General features: G+C 45.2%; 1 protein-coding gene across 5 annotated transcripts in view; it reads left to right on the forward strand.

Annotated features, from left to right (window-relative positions):
- LOC143286749 (uncharacterized) overlaps positions 1-27,500 on the forward strand; it is a 276,442-nt gene that overhangs the window by 3,041 nt on the left and 245,901 nt on the right. For 4 of the 5 annotated variants that reach the window (XM_076594492.1, XM_076594483.1, XM_076594502.1 and 1 more), the window contains exon 3: positions 1-313. This exon is cut by the window's left edge and continues 210 nt beyond it. In XM_076594492.1, the coding sequence (XP_076450607.1) occupies positions 1-313 (313 nt within the window). Of the gene's footprint in view, positions 314-8,945; positions 9,466-27,500 lie in introns of those variants that run through there. The other variant, XM_076594522.1, reaches the window with a different exon arrangement.

Here is a 27,500-nt window from a genome sequence, read left to right on the forward strand (position 1 = left end):
GCACCGATACCGCACCGGATATACCAGTGGTCCCACCAGTGATCAACAGCATCCAGGTGGTGGTAGCAGTCTGGAACGACTGCAGCGACTTAGGACTGGCAGCGGTGCAGAACTGCAGCAGATGCGCAGCAGTCGGCAGTGGCGGCATGGAAGTGGCAGCAGCCTTGAGCGGCTTCATGGCAACAGGACTGGCAGCAGTGGTGTGGACCAGCAGCAGGGTGGTGGTGTGGCCAGGCCGTCCTGTCCTGTTGCCGGAACAGAGCTGAAACCCTCATCCAAACATGGAAAGGAATCACCCAAGAAGCAGAAACAGGTGAGCGTGTTATGTTTTGTTTGTCTGGTCTTGTTCCTGTGATGTGTTTACTGGACTGAGATATTCCAGATTTTGGTGTCATGATTATTGTATGGTCACAAAGATTGTAATTTGTGATATATAATCTCTCTCTCTCCCTCTAGATATATATATATGTGTGTGTGTGTGTGTGTGTGTGTGTGTGTGTGTGTGTGTGTGTGTGTGTTTGTGTGTGAGAGAGAGAGAGAGAGAGAGAGAGAGGACCTTGTCTTTGAGGCCACAAACGTAGGATGTGAAATTTTAAAACAATTCAATGGAGCACCAATGAAACAGATAATCAGGCAACAAACCAGCCATCCAGTTAGTCCATATGTACCAGCCTGTCACCAGATTCCTCCACTTGTCCTTTCTGTCTCCTGACTGTTCACCCAACTGCCTCTGTCCACTTACACTCTCCCAGCCCACCCACTTTCATGCTTCATTTGCTTTGTTTTGTCTTTGTGATCAGGTCGGTGTTACTTTTCAACAGTTTTGCTTCTTTGAAAATTTGTCACTCTTGATGTCTGGAGCATGGAGTGTATGTTTTTTTTAATATTTTTATATGATATTAAAAAAACATTCATGTTCATAAATCTAATACTGTAATAGAATGCTTCACACAAGCTTAAAAACAACAATAATAACAACAATTTAACTACACAGTTTTTGATAACTGGTGACAGATGTCTGATACATTTCACACATTCTGTTTTCTTGGGTTTCTTGCCTACCAGCGAAATACACAAATACACACGTTCCATTTTCCCTCTTCTTGAAATAGCAGGCAGACTTAAGACGAAAATGTATGCTTTTGTTATGAATTTCCCTTGACCGCACACCCCTTCTACCTCTCTTACCCCTTCTGCTCACCACATGCATACACACACAAAAAAAAGCTTGGCCCAAATTTAACCAGCCATGACTAAACATGTACACATGCTGAAGAAGTCCAGACCAAAGCCTGGCCACAGGAGATAACATCAAAGAGTATGGTGAAGCAGTATAGAGTTTCCCCAGTTCATGTGATACATGCTTATACCCTGGTGACATTGACCTGGGTGTTCACGGCAGAGGGCAGGCTGGAGAGATGATTGTGTTGCTTTTGCTGGTTGCCATATATGTTGGTTACAGAGGAGTTGGGAAAACATTGTAAAGGCAGAAAAGCCAGTTGTCGTTTTGTAAGCTGGAAAGTTGTTAAGGTACACCATTGTCCAACAGACATTCACAGAAATACATGGGTGTACACACACACACACACACACACACACACACACACAAACACACACACACACACACACACACACACACACACACACACACACACACACACACACACACACTAACACAAGCAAGCACACTCAGTTGTACACACACATAACACACACACACACACACACACACATACACGTGCACATGCACATGCACACATATACCGATATGCACACACTCCTGCATAAAATCTACATTTGTGCTTGTCATACGAGTCCAGATCATGGTTAAAGTATTTGATTTCAGGACATTTTAATATGTATCATCTTGTAATTCTGAAAACATGACTGACTGAAAACAATAAGAAATCAGTGCAGGCAGAGTTCATTTCTGTTTCAACTTGATCCACTGTGGAAAATGAAAAAAACCCAAAAGAACCCACAGAGACAGATGATAAAATTTAAATCATGTTCTTTAGCAACTCACTACACATCTGTCACTTCCAAAGAACTGTGATTAATCAAGATAGCAAAGCGGGGGCTGTTGTGTGTGTTCTAATATCAACAGCTGTTGAACACATTTGCTGAGCTTGTCATATTGGGACTGACACACCAACAGTCTGCTTGCAGTGACATCAGACATTTATCTGACGGGCAGTCTGCCAATGTTGTTGGCATTTTATTATTGTGTTGATAGTTATCTGGTTTTGCTGAGCACTGTTATATATGTTGAGCAGCGGGGGTTTCATGAAATGCCTTTTCGAAAACTGCTGGTTGATATAGAGGTTCGTGAAGTGCTGTGGTTGGAGGTTTATATTTGTTTAAAAACTTGAACTACACATACGTTCTGTTGTATCAAAAATGATTAAAAAAACCCCCAACTATTTATGCGTTTTAAAAGGACAAGTGGATAACAAAGAAATTGGTAGAATTAAAAGAAAGAAGGAAAAAAAGAAATATACTGTTAAAAGAAAAGAAACGCATAAATGACAGTTACCAAATTTAACATTATTTTTTTAAAATTACAGAAAATCAGGTAACTACAATTTCATTGTGATACTGATTATGGACATTGTGGAATGCCTTTAGAGGTTTATCCATTGTTTGGAAATTGTCCGTAAACTGATATTGATCAGCAAAAAAATCCCTCCAGTCAATAGTGGGTATGTTCACCCTGAGCATCATTAACTGCCTGGCATCTCCTTGGCATGGAGCTGATAAGATGCAGAATGTCTTGCTGTGGTAAGGCCTGCCACTCCTTCTGCAATGCCTGGAATAGTTCAGGATGGTTCCTCCTGTCAATTCCACGCGCGCCTATCCAGCTTATCCTAGAGATGTTCAGTGGGATTCATGTCAGGCGATATGGATGGCCAGGGCAGCACCTTGACTTGGTGGTTGTTGAATTGGTTGGTGGGTCTCGCAGCATGGAGGCGGGCATAGTCCTGCTGGAACAAGTCGTTGGGGTCGTTCAGAAGAGGAAGGACTTGTTTTTGGATTTCATCCACATATCGCTGTACAGTTACGTGCCCTTCGACCAGCACCAGGGGGCTCCTTCCAGCAGAACTGATGGCACCCCACACCATCACACCTCCCCACCATGGTGAGATGAGTTGTCGACACAGTTGGATGTGTACCGTTCATTTTCTCTACGGCACACCCTCCTCCAGCCATCATGGCACTGAAGCAGGAAGAACTCGCTGGTCTCTAGTCATTCCTGACAGTCCAGCGACGGTACTGGTTGGCCATTGCACACTGTTCTGCTGATGGTGGCATGTGAGAATGGCTCCTCTGTGTAGTTTTCAACCCCCCTACCCCCAACCTTTATGTTTAGTTGCCCCCACCCTTCCAGCGAGTTACCCCTCCCCCCCCCCCCCCCCCCCGCCTCCCCATCCCCCTTTTTGAATTAAAAAACCCAAACAAACCCACTGTAATAAGAAAGTCTAGGGAGAGCTGAACAGTACAAGGTCTTCAGAGAAGAAGCCCCTCTCAGTCAAGTGTTTTAGCCTTTAACTCCTTACACTCTAAGGAGGCCGGGCCGCACCCAGTTCATGACTCCTGGATGCCCATGTATTGTCGCCTTTTCTTTTCTTTTTTTTCCCTGGTCCTCAGCAGGTTAGAACCCGCGCCTTCAGGGTGGTCGCCACTTCAGGACTGAGTCACCTTTTCTGGCAAAAGTTTCAACCACTGAGCCATCGTACGCCTAGTTTGAGTAGGGAAATGTAATCCTTATGAAGTTTACTTTCATTCCTCCTCGACCAGATCCAGCTGGAACTCTGCTGCTCCTGCCGTATGCCTTGAGAGACCAGGTCCTCTCTCTGCTGGAAATGGACAGCAGTTTCATGAGGCTGTAGACAGATGCGCTCACAAACCCTCTTGCACCAGTCTCCATGGTGAGGACTTTGGCTTGGAAGCCAGATTCTCTCAGGCTGCTGGCTAGACAAGCATACTTCTCGGTCTTGTAGATGTGGGCTTCCTCCATTCTGCTTTCGTATGGCACAGTGAGCTCAGTCAGATTCGCTTGTTTCGTTGCCTTCGAGTGAAGTACTATGTCAGGTCTCATGCCGCTCTTGCTGATGATTTCCGGGTGTTTCTTCCCGTCTGGTAGGTCAACTGTGCATTCCCAATCTTCGGCACCATCAAGCAGCCCATGTTTCCATGCTTTGGAAACTTTGGATGCTGTTCCTGGCCAGACTTTATTGCCTTCTGCCGAGCGGAACTCTACTGGAACTTCTGGTGGGGTTGGTGCTCCTTGGACAGTGCTCACGTGTGCAATTTCTTTTAGCACTTGGTTGTGCCTCCATGTGTACCGTCCTTGGCTCAACGCCGCTTTGCATGAGCTGAGGACATGGTCCACTGTTTGTTTGCCATGACGGAGTGGGCACGAAGGGTCATCAGCTTTCCCCCATTTTCACCAAGTTTGTATTCGAGGGAACTGGTAACTAGTGTCGTAGAAGGCTAGGGATGTGCCGGTCGGGAGTATTCCCGGGGACCGCTACGGTAGCCGGATAGGTCTAGCTGGAGGTGCGAACACACCAGTAGACTGCGCCCCACCTCCCCTATCAACTAACAGCACGTCCTTCGACAGCCCAGTTAAACTGCGCCCAACAGCAGCCTCTCACAAAACGACAGTTTCATCAGCATACTGATGTTGGTCGTCACGTGGAAGAAGAAATCAGGGATATGTCATTGGGCGTGTTGGTCAAAATTCCAAACCAATACCGCAGGTACCACCGATGCCTGGTTGACGCTGGGATATAGAATGAAAGGAAGCTTAGAATAATGTGGGCCCAAACCTGAATTGACCGTCACAGCAACATCGATGTATTCACCATCAGTATTGAAACAAAAATCCCCAATGTAGCCATTCATGCCTTGCTGTCATGGTGACCTCAGTTACGATTGGCCCTCCATTTCCCTGTCTGTGGCGAGTTCCTGCCAAGGCCGTCAGTGTCGGCAGATTGACGGGGGACAGTCGCGGGAGGGAATGGTGGTCGTCTTCACACTGGGAGGATGTCCTATGTGTGTCGTATCTTATTAGACACTACTGAATACCGTTAATGTGACACAGCAGTAATACAGGATCTCCTCTGTTGTGTGGCCTAATGGCAACCTTACATTGCTAGGTGCCTGTGGCACTGGAACAGCGACAGTGTACATGGGTGTGGCTGTGTGAAAGGGATCCGGGATGAACGGCAGTGAGTAACGACACAGAAGTTGCGCAAATGACAGGAGAGAGAGAGAGGGGGTGGGTGGGGGGAGGGGGCGCGGTGGGGGGGGGGGGGGGGGTATACTTGTATCCCCAGCATGCCTGTCTCTTGCTAGAATGCACACACAAACACATTGCAGACATGCTCTCTCTCCCCCCCCCCTCTCTCTCTCTCTCTCTCTCTCTCTCTCTCTCTCTCTCTCTCCCTCTCTCTCTCTCTCTCTCTCTCTCTCTCTCTGTGTGTGTGTGTGTGTGTGTGTGTGTGTGTGTGTGTGTGTGTGTGTGTGTTATAAAAGCTTGGACATTCAAATATCCACACTTATGGACACCCACAGATGCACCCATGTTCACACAAACACATGCAGGACACATGTGTGCACTTGCGCACAGGAGCATGCATACACATGCATATACACATACCATCATCATCATTTTCCACTTCTTTTTGCGCCATGGGTGACAAAGAGCAGAAGAATGGGAAGGTCGCAAGACAGAAGCCTGTGTTGAGTCAGATGTTATGATGGGGCAACACAGCTGCATGGTTGTCCAAACACACATTGCTCCATGCGCTATGTGTGTGTTCTGTTGCCTACTTCCTTGTCAGGCAAATCGTTTTCCTGCGGTTCGTAACAGGGGAAAAAAAAAAGTGTTTGTGTGCGCAAGCGCGCGCTTGTGTGTGTGTGTGTGTGTGTGTGTGTGTGTGTGTGTGTGTGTGTGTGTGTGTGTGTGTATGAGTATGTTCATGCGCTCCAGCAAACTCATGTGCACAAACACGTGCATAATGACCTTCAGCTTCCTTGTCCAACTCCAACAAGCTCCTTCCCTCCCTCCCCCCCTCCAAGCAATGACTATAGAATTATATATAGCCCTCCCATCACATCCTCTGCCCCCTCCTCTCCCCCATCAGCCCCTTCACAACCACACGAAGCACCGCCATCACCACCCCCCCCCCTTCATCCCCCACAACCATATGCATCACCTGCACCACCACCATCACCGAGTCCCCCCACCCCCTCTCCCTCACAATCACATGAACCACCACCGTCAACACCACCACTACACTTCCACACTCCGCCCTCCTCCCTCACAACTATTAACACCATGGCCACCCCTCCCTCCTCCCTCACAACCATATGAAGCATCACAGCTCTGAATCACGAGCACCGATGTCTGTGTGTCTGGCTGACCGAGCGGCCTCTCCAGCCGGAGCGGTTTGGTGGCCTCCCACGGCGTGATGGGGGTGTGGAGAGAGTGAATGAAACGTGAGAGGGGACCCCCGTCCCTGGAGAGGGAGGCAGAGAGAGTGAGAGAAAGAAGCGCGCTCAGAGAAATCTGTGAAAGCATTGGCGGTTTTACAAATCCCTCTCCGATCCCTCTGTCGTGTCGTTCTCGGTAATGAAGCCAGCCAATATTGAGGGCGTTTTTCACGCCTGACTGACGGGAAAGGGGGTGTGTGGGGAGGGACACCCATTGGTCATCCGGCCATGACTTTCCGCCATGTGCTTCTTCATTTTACACACTCACCACCGTCACCGCTGGTGTTGTGGTCAGCCGTTTCAGTTTTGACGGCAGTTTTTGTATTTTTCTCTCTTTCAACGCGCGTATTGTTTATAGGATGATGATGTGGAGTAATGGAGGAGTGGGCTATAAATGGTGGTATGTGTCTGAGTGAGTTAAGGTAAGGCTAACACGACTTCGGGTCTTATCAGTTGGGTCACCAGCGATGTTTATGTCAATGATGAAAATTAATTAGCGGCTGTGTCAAAAGCCATGCGTAACTTCACCGTGAGAGTGCGTCACTCGGAATGAATTTGCGGTGCCATCTGTTGGACTCGACGTCGGTACAATGATAATTACAGTTATGCAGCGACAGGCGACAGACCGGGCTGCGTTTGGCAGTTGTTGGTTTTCTCTTCGGACGTTGTGTTGTTGGGTGTGTTGTGGTGATTGTTTTCGTTCTGGGCTGCTGGTTGGACTGGAAACAGTGTGAAATTGTTGTTCTGGTACAGACTGTTTGGAGTGTTATGATTAATCAACGTTGGGAATTTTAGGCTGCGACCAAACGTGATGTAAACTGTTGCTGTGCTAACACAACATACACAACACACTATACATAACGCACGACACTAACATAGAACACACACACACACACACACACACACACACACACACACACACACACACACACACACACACACACACCGCACATATACGCACATGCACACAGTCTTTTTTTGTTTACCAAGTTGACCCTTAAATCTTGATTGCGGCATTGAGAATTTCAGCATCAACATAAGCACTACATATGACCACAGAAAAGGACAAAATTATGGAAGAAAATGATAAAATATTTCCAGTTTTAATGATATAAAAAGATTGAAAGAGCAGTGTCATTTTCGTATTGAAGTAGCATTGAACGAAAAAACAAAACAAAACGAAACAACCAACCAACAAACAAAAAAACAAAAAAACAACCACCCCCAAACCAAAAAACACCACCACCCAAATAAAAACATGTTCACGAAATTGAATCACATCCAGTGCAATCCATTATAAACATGAGAGAGAGAGAGAGAGGGGAGGTATCCAATATGTATATGAGTGCACTCAGCAACGATGATTGATGTGAACAGGCTTTCCAGGACAGGAGATGGTGCATGTGGATAGTATCGGACTTGGATTTTTTCCCACATGCGATGTTCAGGCTCGGGGTATTGGCACAAGAGTTTGTCTTGGCACCAGAGTTTGTCTCCTGCACAAGAGTTTGTCTCCTCTTGCATTCGTCATATTCTTCAGTCATAACACACACAAACACAGGCGATATATATATATATATATATATATATATATATATATATATATGTGTGTGTGTGTGTGTGTGTGTGTGTGTGTAGTTTGTATAATTTTATGTTAATAAGAAAAATCACACACACACACACACACACACACACACACACACACACACACATATATATATATATATATATATGTGTGTGTGTGTGTGTGTGTGTGTGTGTATACACATATATATATTTATATATGTATATATGCGTATATACAAACATAGAGAATGGGGGGTCGGGGGAGGGGTGGTGGTAAAGAGCAACTCTGTGACATTTACATCTGTATGGATATACATCTTAAATTGGTCTTACAAATCTCCACACCACAAACAGTGATACGAGTATCAGTGCAAATGAGCGGGGCGAGAACGGGACTGTGGAAAACCATACCCTCATGAGGCAGTGAACCGAGTCCGTCTCTAGGCGTCAATGCACGTGAAAAATGTCGACAATGCTATTGAATGTCTCGATACCTGACGCAGCTAATACTACAAGTAAGAGGTGCTTTTTGATGGAAACAGAAGTGTTTTGAAGTTTGCGTTTGAGGAGCAAGAATAAAGTTCTTATTTCAGATTGTTTGCAGTGGTAATCTTCGTGCTTGTCAGTTATTGGCTGTTCTACTTGGAAAGTAGGAACACAGGGATTAACGACTTGGATTAGTGATGTCTTCTTTTTTCGGTTTTCCATCAATTTCTTGAAGGTCGTTTTGTCAGTTAACGGAATATGTTTTTTCCTTGCCTGTAAATACTGCATGATTGATATGTTTTTCTAGAATACTAAGTTCCTTTTACATTTTGTTCCATTCGCCACAGGCAGTTGTGATGGGGAAAAGCAGCTTTGATTTCAGCACGAAACCCAACTGATTTCTTCGAACAAACCTGTTGGAAATCGCTCTGTTTTTCTATCAAGAACTCAAAATAAAACTGGCGCCGTTCGAACACTTGACCACAAAAGTGACGTTGGCCTACATACCCAAGGTTACAAAAGAGAACTAGTTAGATGTCTCATAAACAATTCAGTGCTGGCATTGACCTGTATTGCATTATATAGTAGATGGGTCCGGCGTGCTGTGCGACGCGGGTGGGAGCTTCAAAAGAGAGATGGGGCAGATTGGACTATCGGTGAATCGCCGGGCTTCCATTGTGCGCTGCAGTACCGCGCGGCGGAACTTGCGTAAAGGGCTTAAGTCTCTGCCGATGGCTTTTGATCTGGACGTGTGAAAGCCGCTTTTATCAACGAAAGCCAGAGTCGGGTGGTCCCGGCAGCGGAACGTTTGAAGTCATGAGCAGTCCGGAAGGAGGAGGAGACAGCGTGGAGGCGGGTGGTGGTGAGGATCTCTCCGGGTGGATCCGTCGAACTTATCAGATTGACCGACAGGTGAGAAGTGGGGACAGGGAGAGGTGGTGATTTGTGTGTGTGTGTGTGTGTGTGTGTGTGTGTGTGTGTGTGTGTGTGTGTGTGTGTGTGTGTGTGTGTGTGTGTGTGTGTTTTAATTCGCCATTGCCCATCTCTATTAAACATGCAAGTGCTTTCTCTCTCTCTCTCCTCTCTCTCCCCCTCTCTCTCTCTCTCCGTACATTTGAGTTTAATGACCGGTTAACTTTCCATTTGCTCGATGCTGGGGCCTTTGGGGTCTTAAGTGGATATCGAGGTCTTTCTCTGTCGTGAGTCAGTGCGCGCGCGCAGTGTGTGTTTGTGTGCGCGTGCGCACGTGCACGCATGCTTACTTGCTGGCTTGTGTGTCTGAATGAATGCGTGCGAGTTTATGTCTTAAATTTATCTTTGTTGCTTTTAGCCCAGCCGAACGTACAGGGTCATATCAGAGCAACAACAACAACACACACACATATAACAACAACAACAACAACAACAACAACAACAACAACACCACACACACACACACACACACACACAGAGGCACCGGTACAGCCATATTCACACACATAAACTTAGGACATGCCTCTGATGTTGACATACCGTCAGTTTTTCGGTAGACGATTAATAAAAGAAAAGAACAAAAACATTATTACACATGACACAGAAAACTATATCATAACAGGCCTACAAAACCAGAAATTGCCAACGGACACCTCACATCCTAGGCGCAAAAAAAGAAGATAATACAACACGGTAAGAATGTCCATTTATCAAGTCCAGAAAAGGACTCCCCTTCTCCGAAAAAAAACAACAACAGAAGACAAACAAACAAACAAAACCCAAAAACCGAGGCATTCTAGAAAGAAAATGTGAACGGACTACAAAGACAAAGTTAGAAATGCCAACGGACATCTCACACATCTTGGGCGCAAGAAAGATAATACAACACGGTAAGAAAGTCCATTTACCAAGTCCAGAAAAGGACCCCCCATACCCCCCGCCACCCCTACACACACATACAGTGATACACACACGTGCGTGCGTGCGTGAGTGTGTGTGTGTGGTTGTGTGTATGAAAGAGAGAGAGAGAGAGAGAGCGTCCAAGTGCCAAGTACGAAATGGTATGCTGTACTTGCTCGCATTGTCCAGGTCACTGTTGACCCCGCGGAAAGAGGTCTGGGGTTGAGAAGGGGGGAGGGGGCATGAGGGGCTTTACTCTTCACTTTGAAGCCCTCACGATGATGATAGCGACGTTGATAATGGTGTCTTGATGGTGATCATGGCGAAGACGACTTTTGAGAGAACCCAGAACATATCAGCTGAAAAAACTCAGTGATTGAAATGTTAGGCTTGGCCTGTTCTGCTAATCTGTCCTTGTTAATCTGCATCCTATCCCCACTTCAGTATGCAAAATAATATGCAAAGTGCTTGAGAGAACAGATCGTGCACGAGGGAGGAAGGGAGGGGGATAGAGAAAGAGTGAGTGGGGGTGGATGTAAATGAATTGGATGTTTTATTTTCTGAGGGTAATAGAGTAAGCAAGACAATGCATTTCACCCAGCCCTCGAAAGGGCAAAGAAACCCCACCCATAAAAGAGAGAGAGAGAGAGAGGACAAAATCTTATTATCGATAGTCGATAGGTAATAGATACGCAAGCAACATGCTTATTTACATACAGCCCTCGCCCTGAGGAGGGAATAAAGCTAAAGAAGCGAAAATGAGCACACAGAGAGAGAGAGAGAGAGAGAGAGAGAGGGGGGGGGGGGGGGGGGGGGGGGGGGGGGGATGGGGGAGAGGGGCGGGGGTAGGGGGGGGAAGGGGGAGAGTTCCCTAAGGATGGATCCAGTTTCTCCGGTGTCTGTGATGAGGAGCTCATCACGGGAGCCCTTTTGTCACCGTTAACTCCGTAATGACCGGACCCCTGCCGTGTTCCTCCCTCCTCTTCCTCACTCCCACGCCACCCACCACTTCCCAACGTCCACGAACAATTGCTGTCCGCCTTGTTCCTTCACACACACACACACACACAAGCACACACACACACACACACACTCTCTCTCTCTCTCTCTGCTTCCACTGCCCCCTACGTCTATACTAGGTCCAGTCTGAATTCCGCCACCTCCAACCCCCACTCTCCCCCACCTTTTCTTCTCCTCCCCCACCTTTTCTTCTCCTCCTCGGGCATAACTTGTCTCCTCCAACCCTTCCCTCCCTCCCCCCTCCCTTCACCCCCTCTGTGGCCTCTCAGACAAGACCAGCAGAACGGGTTGAGCTGTAACGGTACGAGTTTTATGGTGATCCGCTCATGTCAAACTGGAGTGGCGTGTGTGTGAGTGTGTTGGGGGTGGGGTGGAGGGGGTAAGGGGGGGAGTAGGGAGTGGTATGAATGGGTGGAGGGAGGTTGGGGACCGTCGACGAAGTGGCCATCCGACGTTGACTTGATAAAAACTGAAGATTTTCATACCTCTGTGTGCTTGGGTCAGTCATTCATTCGCACACTATATAGATTATTTTGATTTTAACTGTTCGCCGGCTCGTTGACAGAGTCTGGAAAGATAACTGCAAGTACAGCTTTTTTTTTTTTTTTTAATTGATTGAATCCACCGATTGATTTTGAAATATAATTATTATGTATTAACATATATATATACTTAAGAAACACTACAAGTTTACTGCTACAACATTGCTATTGCGCACATGAAAAACAACCATAAACATTATGAGCGACTCTAGTTTAAAACACAAAAAACATGATTATACACCTCCCATCCCCTCCCACCCCACACAAAAGTGGAAAAAAAAAAAACCCACCTAAAAAACACCCACTCAGTATAGTTTTTACATAATCATCTTTTTCTTTTTTTCATTGAGGCAAACTGAGGACAGAAACAGAACTGTACTGTCACTGCCTTTCCGGGTTCTATTTTCAGCCTGTAATATAGCGACATACAGACAACGCACGTTACTTTGAAACAAGCTAAAAATGTTGCTGCAAATATCAGTACTCGTAAAGGCAGGAACGACTCATATCGCCAACACTTCGATCTGTTTAGAAAAAGTTGTCTGAATAGAACTAGGGATATATTTTTTTTTTTGTCTTGCGGGTGAAAATAGACAGCGGTTTACTGTGCATGGCGGGTGGTATGCTGGCGCCCAGAGAACAAGGAGGCCTTTGATAGTGTTGTCGGGCGCCAAGTGACCGTCCTATCCACTGGCAACTCGTTGAGGAGGCATGCCACGTTAAATTTTTGATAGGTAGAAGTCACTGTCTGTTCGTGTGGTGAAACTGGATCTGTGTGTGTGTGTGTGTGTGTGTGTGTGTGTGTGTGTGTGTGTGTGTGTGTGTGTGTGTGTGTGTGTGCGCGCGCTTGTGTATGTTTTTCCTTCTCCCCCTTTTTTTCCCCTCGTTGTACCCTTCTTTCTCTTCTCATGTAAAACAAAACGTTTCTCAGGAAGGCAGAAGGGGAGTATCGATGGAGAGACGGAAAGTCCCAAAGATGTCAGCAGGGGGTACAGAGATACGTCTTCACGTCTACCTAACCACGCCCCTTTTTATTAATTTCATTTCTTTTGAATGGGTATTAACTGTTATAATGGCCAAAAGTTAGTAGTCACAGAGGTAGAGGAGTTGATAACACGAGAAGAAAATTGACGAAGAGCAGACAATCTCACACAGCATGAAATGATTTTACATTTGCATGCGGTATCGTGGCCTCTATGCATCTTTGATTGGATTTCTCCCATTCTTCATGTGGACGTGTGTCGTCAGACGTCCAGAGGGGAGGCAGAAGCTCTCTCCATCTTCCTGGCCTGTCTCCTTGCTCTGTTGTGATCATGTATTCCTCGACTTCCTCTTCTCTACTCCTTTGTTTTCTTGTCTTTATCTTTGTCTTGTAGTCCATTTGCATTGTTTCACCGAGCCCATGGAAATACGATTCACGCTGGTGATAGTTTCATTACAGTCGTGATTTGGGCAAGTCCGATGCCACACGACAGTTTGTTGAAACACGTCGTAGGAAAGACAGCACGTCGTAAACCGGAAATGCATCCAAAACGGTTTTTGAATACGCTTTCGGCAATTTGGTGTCACACGGACGAACTCATCTTGGGACATTGGTCGAAGCGTTTTTTGTTTCACGTGCCTCACTGTCAGTCTTGCTGGACGTGTTGTTCACTGTCTGCAGTGTCATCATTCATTGGGCACAAAAACTGTTTCGCTGGCCGTTGAAAATGGGAAAGTAGTGAATTCGTTCCATTAGTAACTGGTCAAATACAAATCAGCTAGCGGTGTTGTTGGTTGTCTGGGCTAAGAGCTTCTTTTAGAGCAAGATGTCAGCGCAGTATTACTACCACTACTACTGCTACTGCTGCTGCTACAACTTCCACTGTTACAACTGCTACTTCTCCATCTGATTATCGTTATTGATTTTATCATGATCATTCTTCTTCTTATTATTGTTATTGTAAATGATTGTTTAAAAACTGATCAGAACATTATGTACATTACTCACTCGCACTGTTACTCATAGATATTGTCAGGACACTTTGTCTCTGGCATGCGTTTCGATTGTCTCTGGTATGCGTTTCGATTGACTGACTGATGTGTTTCACTCATCCAACAGAACATCATTCGTATTTCCTCCAAGCTTTTAAAAGAATTACTCCGTTTCATGCTAAGGAGATAAATTTATCATAAGTGATGAAATTGGACATGAACTTAAGAGGTTTTGCACCTGTCTTTCAAATTCGACTTGAAAAAAAAAAGGTTTTGGGCAGGGTAGAGTTTATGGTAGCATAAAAATCTTATCACCTTCAAAACTGCCTGGGAGATGAAATAGAAAGTCTGTATGTGTTTTCACTGGACTGGCAATAAATGTGTCTAAACCTCTGTGTGTGTGTGTCACAGTTTATTGGTAAAGCCATCAATAACCCACGCAGTCTTATGGGCATTATTAATACTTCAGCCAAAGAGAGGGTGTGTGCGTGTGCGTGTGCGTGTGTGTGTGTGTGTGTGTGTGTGTGTGTGTGTGTGTGTGTGTGTGTGTGTGTGTGTGTGTGTGTGTGTGTGAGAGAGAGAGAGAGAGAGAGAGAGAGAGAGATTTCCTGTGTGTTTTTGTATTTGTGTTTCATAGACGGGTGAGGACTTCAAGCAATTGGATTTATTCTATGAAATGACTCACACCTGTACCGTCTCTTTCTGATATGTTTACGGCTTTGTTAAAACAATTCGGGAGACTGTTTATCACACACGAACACGCGCGCACACACACACACTGACACGCAAAGTCTCTCTCTCTCTCTCCCTCCCTCTCTCTCTCTCTCTCTCTCTCTCTTTCCCTCCCTACCTCCCTCCCTCTCCCTCTCGCACACACATACACACACACTCACTGACACATTTCAAACTTCTTCTTCTCCTCCTTACCACACACGCACACGCACACGCGCGCGGGCGTGCGCACGCATGCACGTACGCACTTGTCACAGTTTCAGAGTTTCGCTTTAGAACGTATGCACAGGCAGTTCTCGATCGGTCTCTTTTGACACTGTAAGGACACCATACATGCCATTGGCAGCGATGTGAAGCGGGTAGTGAAAGGTGAAAGGTTAGTAAAATACAAAAAAAGGAGGGGGCGGACAGGGGTCATAGGTCACAGGTCACAGAGGTCCTGTTCGCGGACCACACTGGACTCTCCCAGTCTGCTCTCTCCCGGCTATCTTTTATCACTCTCAGCAGCAACAGCTGTGAGACAAAAGAGTCGTTGTGTCGATTTGTGTTTTGTTGTGTGTGAGACGGGGGAGAAAGATCTGTGGAGAGACTTAAGTGTTGGAAAATGACTGAGGTAGAAGTTAACCGGGCTGAAATAAAACTGAGTGACACTCAAACTGAGCGAACAATGTGACGCCTGTACAATTATGTTTGAAAGTATGCTTCTGTGTGTGTGTGTGTGTGTGTGTGTGTGTGTGTGTGTGTGTGTGTGTGTTAGAGAGAGAGAGAGAGAGAGAGAGAGTGTGTGTGTGTGTGTGTGTGTGTGTGTGTGTTAGAGAGAGAGAGAGAGAGAGTGTGTGTGTGTATGTTTGAAATTAGTGTTTTGCCACGAGAGTATCATTATTTATCGTTCTAAACTTGAAATAAAAATATTGTCATTTTACGTATATCAAAAGACGAGATAGATGTATGACATTTTACGTGTCAAATAATAAAAATTTTGAATCTTTCTGAATCAGCATGGTACATTAAGTTCATACTTGTTTTAAACCAGGAATAAAATGATTTCATGTGAACTCGTTTTTGACGATGATTCTGTAAAAAATATGAATAGGATATAACCAGCATTGACCCAGTACATTTTTTTTTTTTAAAGTGTATTTTATTCCCCGCTACCTCTCCCTCCACTTCCCGTGCCCGCCCAAAATCTGTCCGCTAAATGTATGTCAAGTGTCCAAATGTCAAGCGTCGGTTTTATCGTCCCGTTTCCCTCCCCCCCCCCCCCCCCCCCCCCCATCCCGTAGTGAGTCCCTTTTCAGGCAGTGTCGCAAGTGTCTCTGGTGTGGAAGTAAAGAAGGGTTCTAAAAACGAAACACAAAGAAGAGACTGGTGAGATACGCGACAGAATGGCACATGATGTGCACTGCAGTGAATGCGGCCTGTGTTGCTGGACACGTGACCATGATCATGAAGTACGGCACGACCCCAGTGATTCACAGGTCTTGACATGATCTTTGAATCCCACTGGATGGACGGATGAAGTGAAGAGCTTTAACTGAAAGGGGTGAAAATGGAAGCTGATTTTGGAATGTCTTTGCCAAAATTCTGGATGTTTTTTGGTCAGCTGAAGTGGGAAGAGAGAGAGAGAGAGAGAGAGAGAGAGAGAGAGAGAGAGATGTTTGTTTGTGTATATGCGTGCATTTAATCGTGTTTGAGTGAGTTGTGAGAATAATTTAATGTTGTTCCTTGTTCCTTGTGTAACTGTAACTTCAGAACACAGATCACAAACGGGACCAAATCATGAAGATTATGGACACGCTTGTCATATATTAATAATTATTATGTATTCAATATTCAGTTCAAGATTCAAGTTGCACTTGTGTTACTAACCGTAGAATAATAGAATCTTGGATGAAGTGATAACGCATGGAGATTTTATCGATTATGTCTGCTGCACCTTGTGGATAATGGTGTATTGGCTTACAACTAAAAGACGATAATGTACATAATTTATATGTGTTTGAAGTTTGACTTAGTCCAGAGCCATTGTTTAGTGAGCGCTTAGAGCCATGTCCAGAGTTAGACGCTTATTGGATTCCCACTATTTTAAAATCATGATTATAGTGTTTGATTTCTCAGAGCAAGGATTATCAAATATCTAGTCAACATTAACGAGAGTAGTGTCGTGGACCTCAGCAGAAACGGCGACGACGATGATAACAGTATAGCAAAATAAGAAGGAAAATGACAACAAAGAGAAAACCATGGATGCATAAAAAAGCTTTGTGATCTGTAAGATGTAAGGCCAGCAGACTGTTGAAAACAAAAAAATGAACAATCAAACAAACATGTAACAGCAAGCAAACAAACAAGAACCCCAAACTGTTACAGCAATAAACACAGTATCATCAGTAACATCCTGGAAGCAGGCAAGTGAACTGGCTATCAGATAGAAGAGTGGTGGTAGAGAAGGAGAGGGATAGAAGAAAACAGTAAACAGCAAATGAAAAAAAAAAAAAGAAAAAAAAAAGGTTATTGATTTCCTAATTTCCGTAAGGGATAGTAGAAGAAATCTGAGTTGATTACATAATTTCCGTGCATTGGACAGCTGAAAAAAAAATCTGAATTCTGGCGACAGGAAGGGTGAGATTAAGCGTGCATTAGAATAATTGAGACGCGAGGAGCTGGTCTGATTATGGATGTGTGAATATGCATGCGTTTGTGAAATTTGCTGGGAGATCGTTGTGGATGCATCATTGTTACGGGTTGCAGAAGTGGTTGAAGCATTCTGCCTTCTTGAACAAGTTGAGAACAGACGTGTTTTTGAAGTAGTATATCCAGTACTGGGCTGATCTTTGTCATCAGAACAGTACTGGAGATTCATAGGAATAAACTATGGACTTCGACAAACATTTGACAATTTGAGGGGGTGGCATGGATTGCCTTTTCGCTAGGCGCTGTACCCAGTTCGTGGCCTGGGTATATATATATATATATATATATATATATATATATACCTAAAAAAAGAAAAAGAAAAAGTAAATCCACACGAGTGAATGTTGGAGCGCTCGTTTCGCTGAAGTGGCGATTCTGTTTACCCCCACATGCGCTCGTCTACGCAACGTCGTCCTGCAGCCTTAGAAAAGTCTTTGAATAAAGTCATGTACACATTTCCAGCTGTTCTAACTAAGCTCTGTCGTCAAAATGGTTCCACTGGATGGCAGGCTAAAATATATCCACTCTTGACACAAAAACATACACGCCACCGCACTATGGGAAATATATTGAAGGCATAATATTGTATTATGGGTTCGTATTGGTAAGGACCGGATTATCAGTCTCAAGGATGTAGGGTGACATGAAGGCATCCAGTGCTGTGTGAGGCATTGGGGGTAAGGGAGGGAGGGCCTTGAGGGCGGGTGGAGAGATCAGCTCAGCTTGGCTTGTTTTGGACCAACGTGGTTATACAGGAGTTAGTTTTGACGTCTTCTGCCTTTTCTAGGAGCGAGGAGAGTTTGATTGACACGATTGTTTGTTGATGATAAAATACGAGTTGCTGAAGCTGTGGAAGTATTGCTTTGTCTTTACTACGGCAGTTAGTAATTCCCGGAAAAGAAATAACTGCATTTTGTTTTGCTTTTGTTCTTGTTTGTGTGATTTTTTGTGCGCTTTTTTTGTTTTTGTTTTTTGGGGTGGGTGTAGTGGTGGGATTGATTTTTTAAAGCATGCGTGTGGGTTGTGATGCACGCACACACATCACTCTCTCTCTTCTTTTTTTTTCTTTCCGAAACCCAACTGGGGCTTTTTGGGGGAAAGGGAGGGGTGGGGGTGGGAGGAGAGGGATGGAGGTGTGGGGAAGTGGTAGAAAATTTGTTCAGGGGCCTTCAAAAAACAAAACAAACAAAAATAAAACAACAACAAAAAAAACCCCCACAAAACACAAATAAAAAAGAAAGAAGGAAAAAAAAAAAAAAGAGGAGGTAACGACAAAGTGAACAACGTTATTTACAAGCCTCGAGGGGGAGATGAAACGTTTGCACGTGGCTTAAACAGTCCAGCCAAGGTGGCTCCCCTTGTAATAACCTGGGCGAAAAATAATTCGTCAAGACAAACACGCTAGAAGACCGAACGGGAAACGAAACAGGCTGACTGACTCTGTACCTTGGCTAAGAAAGCTGAACTAGTTATTCGTCCCCCAAAAAACCTTTTTGTGTGAGTGTTGAATTATATGGCGCCGCACGAAGCACATTGTCCAAGCCTCACAAGTTGGGTCGGGCCAGGGCAAACATGGTGACTGGGTGATACTCTGTCCGTTTAAAACCAACAGTCTGCCCTCCGCGGCACTCGGATCAGTGTGGTAATTGTAGGCCTTGCTCCATGTGTGCCAAGGTCTGAATGAGTTGGTTGGAGACAGAGAGAGAGAGAGAGAGAGAGAGAGAGCGTCCACATGGTAGGGTTTCTGTGTGGTCACACTTACTTTGTTGCTCTCTTCAAAATTGCGCCCATGCTTTGAGAAGCAAGTTAAGGTTTCTGTGTGTGCAAAAGTATCGCATTCTACACGTCTGCCCCCTCCCTTTCAAATAAGTGCTTTAGTTGGTGCATGAGAATTTTATGTACACCCAAACTTCATCGCATTGTGTGTGTGTGTGTGTGTGTGTGTGTGTGTGTGTGTGTGCGCGCGCGCGCGCGCGTGTTCGTGTGTGTGTGTGTGTGTTCACCGTTACAATTTTAAACTCTTTGTACTGAGTTGTTCCTGTCTTCATTCCTGTCTATAGTGGCTGGGTATATTTTCAGGTTTCCTTTTCGTCATCATGGCTGTGACAGCTTACCTGACAGATTATCAGTTTTGAAGTGGCGGATGGAAGAGATCTATCCATTCAGTAGTGTCATCTTTCTTTTCATCCATACCATAACCATCCATCATTGAGTCTGATCGAGCAAGAGAGAGAGAGTGAGAGAGATAGAGTATATATATATATATATATATATATATATGTGTGTGTGTGTGTGTGTGTGTGTGTGTTGTAGTAGTAGTAGTAGTAGCAGCAGCAGTAGTGATTAGGATTGTAAAGTCAATATGTTAAGATAAAGATGAAACGCATGCATGCTCACACACGAACATACCCCACATACCCGCTTACATGTAATGAATAGAAACACAGACACAATGCACATGAGTACACGTGTAGCATTTTCCGGTTCGTTTGAATAAGGAAACCCCCACTGCACCAAGAAACAAACGAATGAAAAACAAGCAAAACGACAAAGAAAGAAAGAAAGAAACAAAACGTTCCCACCAGAATTATACAATAAATAAAGCACCACCCGCACACTGCATTGTGTATTGTCGGGAAATGCGCTATTGTTTGGTAATTGCATTATTTTGTTTACTTTATGATATCGGTATGTTATACGCTTTTGTTTTGCAACTCCATTATTTTGTTTACTTTCTGATATCGGTAAGTGCTGTTCATTCTGAATGTTTATGATGAAAGCCTAACCTCGGCTTGTTTGAAAAGGGTTTATCTTGAAAGAGAAAAGAAAGCAAAAGAAAAGAGAAACACGCATACAAGCAGCTTGTGTTATGGATAAATATGTTTGTGATCACGAGTGTTCAGCGAGTGGGGAATTCGTTATGGCTGGTTTAACACTATACGTTCTAGCTGATTGACCCCAGTACTATTTTTTTCACGGCTGATTTTTTTATGTGTGCGCTGTGCGTGGGTTATATTATCATTCCTGGCTGATACCAGATGTTTGTTTCGTGAGCGATTTTGTGCAGCAGATGTGTGCAGGGCACATGGCTTGAATCACTAGCAGCTCGTATTTACTTGGGTCGTGTTAAGAGAATGTTTTGTGGATGAAGCTGTGCACAGGTGTTTCCCAGTATTTTGAGATTATTTCGGTATGTGGTTTCTTTTAAGGATGTGACTTATAGCATGATAAATTATTAACTCAATGATTTGTTTTCTGTGGTGGTTCACAAAAAGACAGGACTGTCACTTATTCAGTACCAGCAGTGTTGTTGAATGATTCGTGCTTTCTCAACAACAGAGTCATGTACGCTACATGTAAGTTCAGACACAGACAGATAGAAATACACACACACTTTTCTCTTCTTTCTTTCCCCCCTCCCCACCCCGCTTTCTGCGTCTCTGTCACTGTCGCATTCGCGTGCGCAAATACACGCATGTTTGCACCATTGTGCCTGTGCTGATATATACTTCAGATGTGCACTACACACACACACACACACACACACACTAAAGGTCGCCGAAAACTCAAATGTTTTACATATCAATCCAAACAAATCAAAACAAAACACAAGCACAGCAGACAAGATAGCATTGCGAGACTTGTCAGATCCCTCCACGGCTCGTCCAGACAGGACTGAACAGATCATCACGTGGTGTTGTCAATAGACTCCACACTTCTGTCGACTTTGTTCAGTTTGCTCAAGGGGGCGTGAGAGCACCCAGGGGTAAGTCGATGTGTTTATGGTCTGTCTGGCTGTGGTCCACCAGTGTGTGAGGTTGTCAAGCTGGGAGTTCTTGGTGGGTCAGATATACGGAGACAGACAGACAGACGTCTTTGGGATGGTTGGGAAGTTTTTGAAGACGCTGTGTTGGTCGTGTTGGTCGTCTTGTTATTTTGTTGGTTTTTAGTTCTTTCATTACTAAGTTTGTTTTGTCTGTAATTTTTCATTTCTCTAACTTTTTTTCTGCCCTTTCTTTGAATATATCTCTCTGTACATCATTCAGCACCCCGTCTTTCAGACAGGTGCATGGCTGTTTCTCTATGATGCACGTCCCCTCTCTCACCACGCACACACACACACACACACACACACACACACACACACACACACACACATTTGCGCATTTTTTAATACTGCTGCTGTGACTGTCTTTGGGAGGGGAAGGGAGGCGACATTGGGTAGAGGGGCGGTGTGAAGAATTTCTCCACAGTGGGGGAAAAAAGAGAAAAGAAGAAGAGCTGACGACATAGTGAAAGACATTATTTACAAGCCTCGGGACGCGAAAGATGCACCATTTACACGTGGCTTACAAATTCCAGCCAGGGTGGCTCCCCTTCTAATAACATCAGCGGAAAATGAATCGTTAGAAGAAACACGCTTGGACACCGAAAGAAAAAAGAGAGAAAGACCGCACTGTGTGGTTTCGAAAGCTGAACAGATATTCATCCCCGGTCCCCAGCAGCCTTTTTGTGTGCGTGTCGAATTATATGGCGCCGCACGAAGCTCATTGCACAAACCTTAAGTTGGGCCGGGTAAGGCCAACACGGTGACTGGGTGATGCTCTGTCCGTTTTAAACCAATAGTGTGTCTGCCCTCTGCGACATACAATTGCTACGTGTTGGCGTTGCTCTGTGTGTACCAAGGTCTGAATGAGCTGGCTGAAGAAAAAGTGGGAAAAAATGTAGGACCCTGAAGTAGGTTTTTTTTCTGCGGATAAGTTCACTTCATGGGAAATTTTGAGTATTCTTTGACTAAAGCGGGGGGAAAAAAAAATCATATCCGAGTTTCTGCGTGGAAAAAGTCACTGTTCTTCCTCAGTCTCCTCGGTGAAAATGATTCGGCTGGTGCGAAAGGCTTTTTTTTAAAATTTTGTATTTCTTTTGTTTTTGTTTTTGTGGTAGATTCAACCTTATTACTTCGAATGAAGGAACATTAAAAACAGGTTTCTCGACCTTGTGATCTCTAACCAGCTGTAACCGAACTCATCAATTATTTACGATAGATTTTCAGTAGATGCATCTGTTGGTTCATTCTAATGGAAATACGCTTGTAGATAAGTGGGTTTCAAGAACCACGCATGCATTCACTCGCGCGCTTACATACAGGCAAGCAATCACTCACGCGCGCAGACAGCGGACACAGATGCACGACACAGATTTCCGTGTCACGATCTGATTCCAGTTCTTGTTAGGTGTTGGGGAATGAAATCACTTTGGATTGTAGGACTACAGATATATGAACCCTTTGTACATAACTCAGTCTGATTCAGTGTGATGTTTGTCACTTGCGGTTCATTCAGAAGGGGTAGTTTCTTCCATCAGTGAAACAAAACAACTTGCAGTTTGTTGTCATGGTTAAGTGTGGAACTGATCATGAGTGTTCGGATTTATCTCCTGTAATTTGTCGGAGGATTTGGCTGATTAAACTCAGCAGGTTTTGGTTGACTTGATTCTACACTTTATTTTCCCCCCCACGGCTGATTTTACTATTTTATCTATTGTCTATTATCATGACTGCCATCAGATTTGTTTCGCGACTTCAATTTGTTCAGAAGACGCGTGCAGATTTTGCGCGGCTGAAACAACCGGTTTGTTTTTGCTTGCTAGGGTTCTGTTTGAAACTCGTTTTATAAGGGTGAGCTCGCACACATGTGAACAAGAGAAAACTGAATGATGTGAGTTTGTGGTTTGTCTAGGATCTTGACTTAAAAGGATGATAAAGAGTTGTTAACCCAGCCATTTGTTAAATGACAGAACTCCGTATATAAGAAGACCATGTTTTTAAGATTAACAGTGTCGTCAAATCACACTTGCGTTCACAGCGAAAGATTCATGTACACACTCTCACGTACCCAGACACATGCACTGCACATATTCATGAGGACACATATAAACATGTACACATTTACACTCATTCACACACACACACATACATAGACACACATACACACACGCACACACACACGCGCGCGCGCACGCACACACGTACAGATGCACGCACGCGCGTACACGTACACACGCACAGACACACACACAATCACGAAATCGCCCCAAAACTCAATTAGCTTAATTAAAACAACAAACCACGCACACTGCGACATTAAGCCACAACAGTGACGGGTCTCACTGTGACACACGCGATGCCTGAGACTGTCGTCAAATCTTACATGTCCAAACCCGACCGGACAGATCACGTAGTGTTGTCAATAAACTCCACACTTTTTTGCCGACTGTGTTCAGTTTGCTCTTGGGGTCCTGTGGGTATTTCGGTGTGTTTATGGTCTGTCTGGCCGTGGTCCACCTGTGTGTCCGCTTGTCTGATTGGTAGTACTGTGGGTCAGGTGGTGTTGGGACAGATGTCTTTGGGGTGCTTAGAAAGTGTTTGTATTGACACTGGTTTGTTTTTCTTCCTTTGTTCGTCGTTTGCTTTCTTTCTCTCCCTTTCTTTTTTTCTTTCTTGTTTTATCTCCCCCCCCCCCCCCCTTTCACTTTTCTTTGACCACAACCCTCACAATATCATCATTGACCATCTATTCATGGAACAGGTGCTTAACTGTCTGTCGATCCCACCTCCGTGCGTGTGTGTGTGTGTGTGTGTACGTGCGTGTGTGTGTGTGTGCGTGTGTGTGTGCGTGCGTGTGCTCGTGTGTGTGCGCGTGTCCGTGCGCGGCGTGACTGCGTGCATGTGTGTGTGTGGAGGGGGAGGTAAGGGGGGGGGGGCTCAAAGGGAGAGAGAGAGGGAGGGGGAGGGGGGACTGATGGAACTCAGGGTCATACAGTTGGGTCTCGTGTGGTGTGGTGAAAGGTCATAGAGACGGGGGAAGGGGGGTTGTGGGGGGCGGGAATGGGGGTCAGGATGGTGCATGTCTTTATGTCCATCAACATGAACACCAACAAGACTTTGCACCCCTCTCTTCCTCCCCCTTCCCCTAAGGCTCTTCCCTCCCCCTCTTCCACCTCCCACCCCATGTCACCCCTGTTGTCCCTGTGGGGGAAGGGGTAGGAGTGGGGGATAGGGAAGACAATTTATGAGGGCGTGTTGTGGTGGTGGTGGAGGTGGCGTATCGGGTGTCAGGAGGAGAGTGGTAACCGGTAACCCATCCCCCCAAACTGTACTGTCCTCGGACGCCCCCTCCGTACCGGTGTCACATCACTTTTGTACCTCCCCTCCCCATCTCGTCATATCTGTCTCCCTGGAATAAATGGTCTTGTTGGAGGGGGAGCTGGGGGGCGGGGTGGCCAGAGAGGGGCGGGGGGGGAGGGGCGGGACCGTATTGTGGGAGGTGTGTGTGTGTGTGTGGTGGGGTGGGGGAAGCGGAGGGGTGGGGGGTCCGGGGGGGGGGGGGGGGGTCGTAAAGGGGAAGAGAACCTGTCGTTTGGGCGCTGTGCGAGTGTTTCGGGTTCCAAGTCACGTACTGCATGCAAATCAAATCGTTTAGGCTCAGATTTCAACTGCCGTTTCTCCTGTGTTCGTGGGCTGCAACTCGCACGTTCACTCGTATGTACGAGAGAGAGAGAGACATAGAGACAGTGTGTGTGTGTGTGTGTGTGTGTGTGTGTGTGTGTTTTAAGTCTGTGCGTGACCCTTTTTACCCCCACCACGTGGGCAGCCGTACTCCGTTTTAGTACAGCTGTAGAGTTGACCTGTTGGCTGTCATCCTGAAGGTCATATCCTGTCGTTCAAGGCTGTCGTCTAAAGGAGTCTTCGCTGCAGGACTTTGTGGCTTGTTCATTGCGTCGGTCGGTTGTATTGCGAGAGGGTTGGTATTCGCTGCTGTAGTCTTTTCGTGCCTGCACAGACAGCAAAATAACGCAATCTGTGCAAGTTTGGATTGTGGTAAATACTTACCACTGGTCCTGGACCTGGGGGAACATAGGCATGGAGAACATAAGACTTCGGGGAACTCAGACCTGGCTGAAATAAAATTTGGGGGAACGTAGACCTTGGGGAACGTAAACGCAGGGGAACATAGGGCTGACCCCTTTTCGTCATTCATAACAGTTTCTTATTTTATTCCAATATTGGATTCACAGTCTCTGTCTCTGAGGGTTAACATAAAAAAAAGCAAGCATCCCGTTGCTTTTCTGTTGCTCGTTAATGTGTGTGTGTGTGTGTGTGTGTGTGTGTGTGTGAGAGAGAGAGAGAGAGAGAGAGAGAGAGTGTGTGTGTGTGTGTGTGAGATCCTACCCTGTCTCTTGTATTTTTTATTTTATTATTATTTTTTTTAAATTCTTTTAAAGCCTTCCCAAACTTAGAAATATTTTCATTACCTCGAACAGCTGTGACAGAGGGTTGGACAAGATTCTCACACGCGCTGTTTTGCAAAGCGCGGGGTCGCGACTGCCCACTTGTATCAAAGGAAGGGGAAAAAAAAAAGAGAGAAAAAAAAGAAAAGAAAAAGAAACACCCAGCTTGGACAGTTTTGAAGTTCTGTATCGTTTCTGCACGGCCCCATGTTTGAAGAAGCGCGCTTTATACTGTGTTTCCCTTGATGGTCGGGGCTGGGATCAAACCTGCTGGAAATCCGTGTGGATTGGCGGGGGCTTTGGGCTGCAGGAGTTGCCAGGTGTTGTGTTGGGTGGGTGGCTCACTTGTTGAGAGACGGCTTGCCGACATAGAGGGTATCATAAGACATGCGCGAGGGTGTATGTGTGTGGTTGGGTGAAGGGTGCGGGGTAAGGGTGTTGTCCTGCCCCCTCCTACTTACACATCCCCCGTACACCCACCTGTCCTCCCTTCGCTGTACCCTCCCACATAATTCGTCGACTTAAGTATGGCATGGAGACAGAAAAGGTGTCATTGGGACTGTGCTGACACGAACGTACTCTCACCTCCCGAGTCTTCCTCCTTCCTTCTTCTCTTCCCTCCCATACCCTCCTCCCCCAACCCCAAATCTACACAACTACAGCTCGAGTGACCGTGTCATGTGGACTGTGTGTTGGGGGGTGGGGGGTGGGGGTTGGGGCGATGGTTGGTGGGGGGAAGTTGAGAAGAGTGTTCGGGGAAGACGGGTGACCCAGGCAAGCTGTCATCAAGTTCAGTCACTTGTGGTTAAAAGCTTTCCACGAGTGTGAGTTTGTGTGAGTGAAGTTTGTGTGTGTGTGTGTGTGTGTCTGTGTCTGTGTGTGAATGAGTTTGGGAGAGAGAGATGGAAAACCAGGAGAGTTTTATTATCAAGCCACTTGCCCATAGAATTGATTATGCAAAGCACGATATGACATTAATGGCAACATGAAATCAGATTCACACACCGAGAGAGAGAGAGAGAGAGAGAGAAGACGTAAACCACCATCTCTTATTATTTCCAAATATTATGCGACAGCGTGGACAGGACCTATGAGGAACAGTGAGAAAGTTTGATATTGGAAGAAAAACACCCATAAAGATCTGAGTGCCGGCTAACCGATGAACCATGATTTAGCATTAAACAGGCATGGCAAATTACTCCATAATTATTATTTACTTTATTGTGTTAATTCATTACCTTTAAACTCAGTCAGTCAGCGTGTGCAGAAAATTGCTTGTCAAGTTATGAATTATTGCCTATTATATCATTTTGATTTTTTGTTTTTAAACCCACGTTTGTCTTTTTCATCTCCTGTTTGACTTGAAAAAGTTTGGTAGAGGCCGTATCTAACATCCAGTGGTTGTTTTTCATACTTAACATTTGCTAGTCACAGGTGTAGCATGACCCCCGAAGTAAATCAAAGGTCAAGGTCACAATATGATACACGATTTTGATTGGAAAAGTTTCCACATGCAAGAACAGGTCTTGAATACAGTCTTCGTCAGTCTGGTTCAATGATTGGTCATTGTGAAAATAAAAACCGTGCAAAGAGAAAATATCAGAGATCAGAGTTCAAGGTCACAACATGATATATTGGAAAAAATCTAGAAGCATGTTGGAATTTGGGTTTTTCTTCCATTAAAAAAGAAATATTAAACAAGGTATACAAGCGATTTGTTTTGGCCAAAACACAAATGCTTTTGGAAATATAGAGGTGAAAGTCACATTGACGTGTGTGTCGTTTGGTCACATCGTGTAATTTTTGTCTCATTATGTTGTTGGG

Source organism: Babylonia areolata, chromosome 1, assembly GCF_041734735.1.
Source record: "Babylonia areolata isolate BAREFJ2019XMU chromosome 1, ASM4173473v1, whole genome shotgun sequence".
Classification (NCBI taxonomy): domain Eukaryota; kingdom Metazoa; phylum Mollusca; class Gastropoda; order Neogastropoda; family Buccinidae; genus Babylonia; species Babylonia areolata.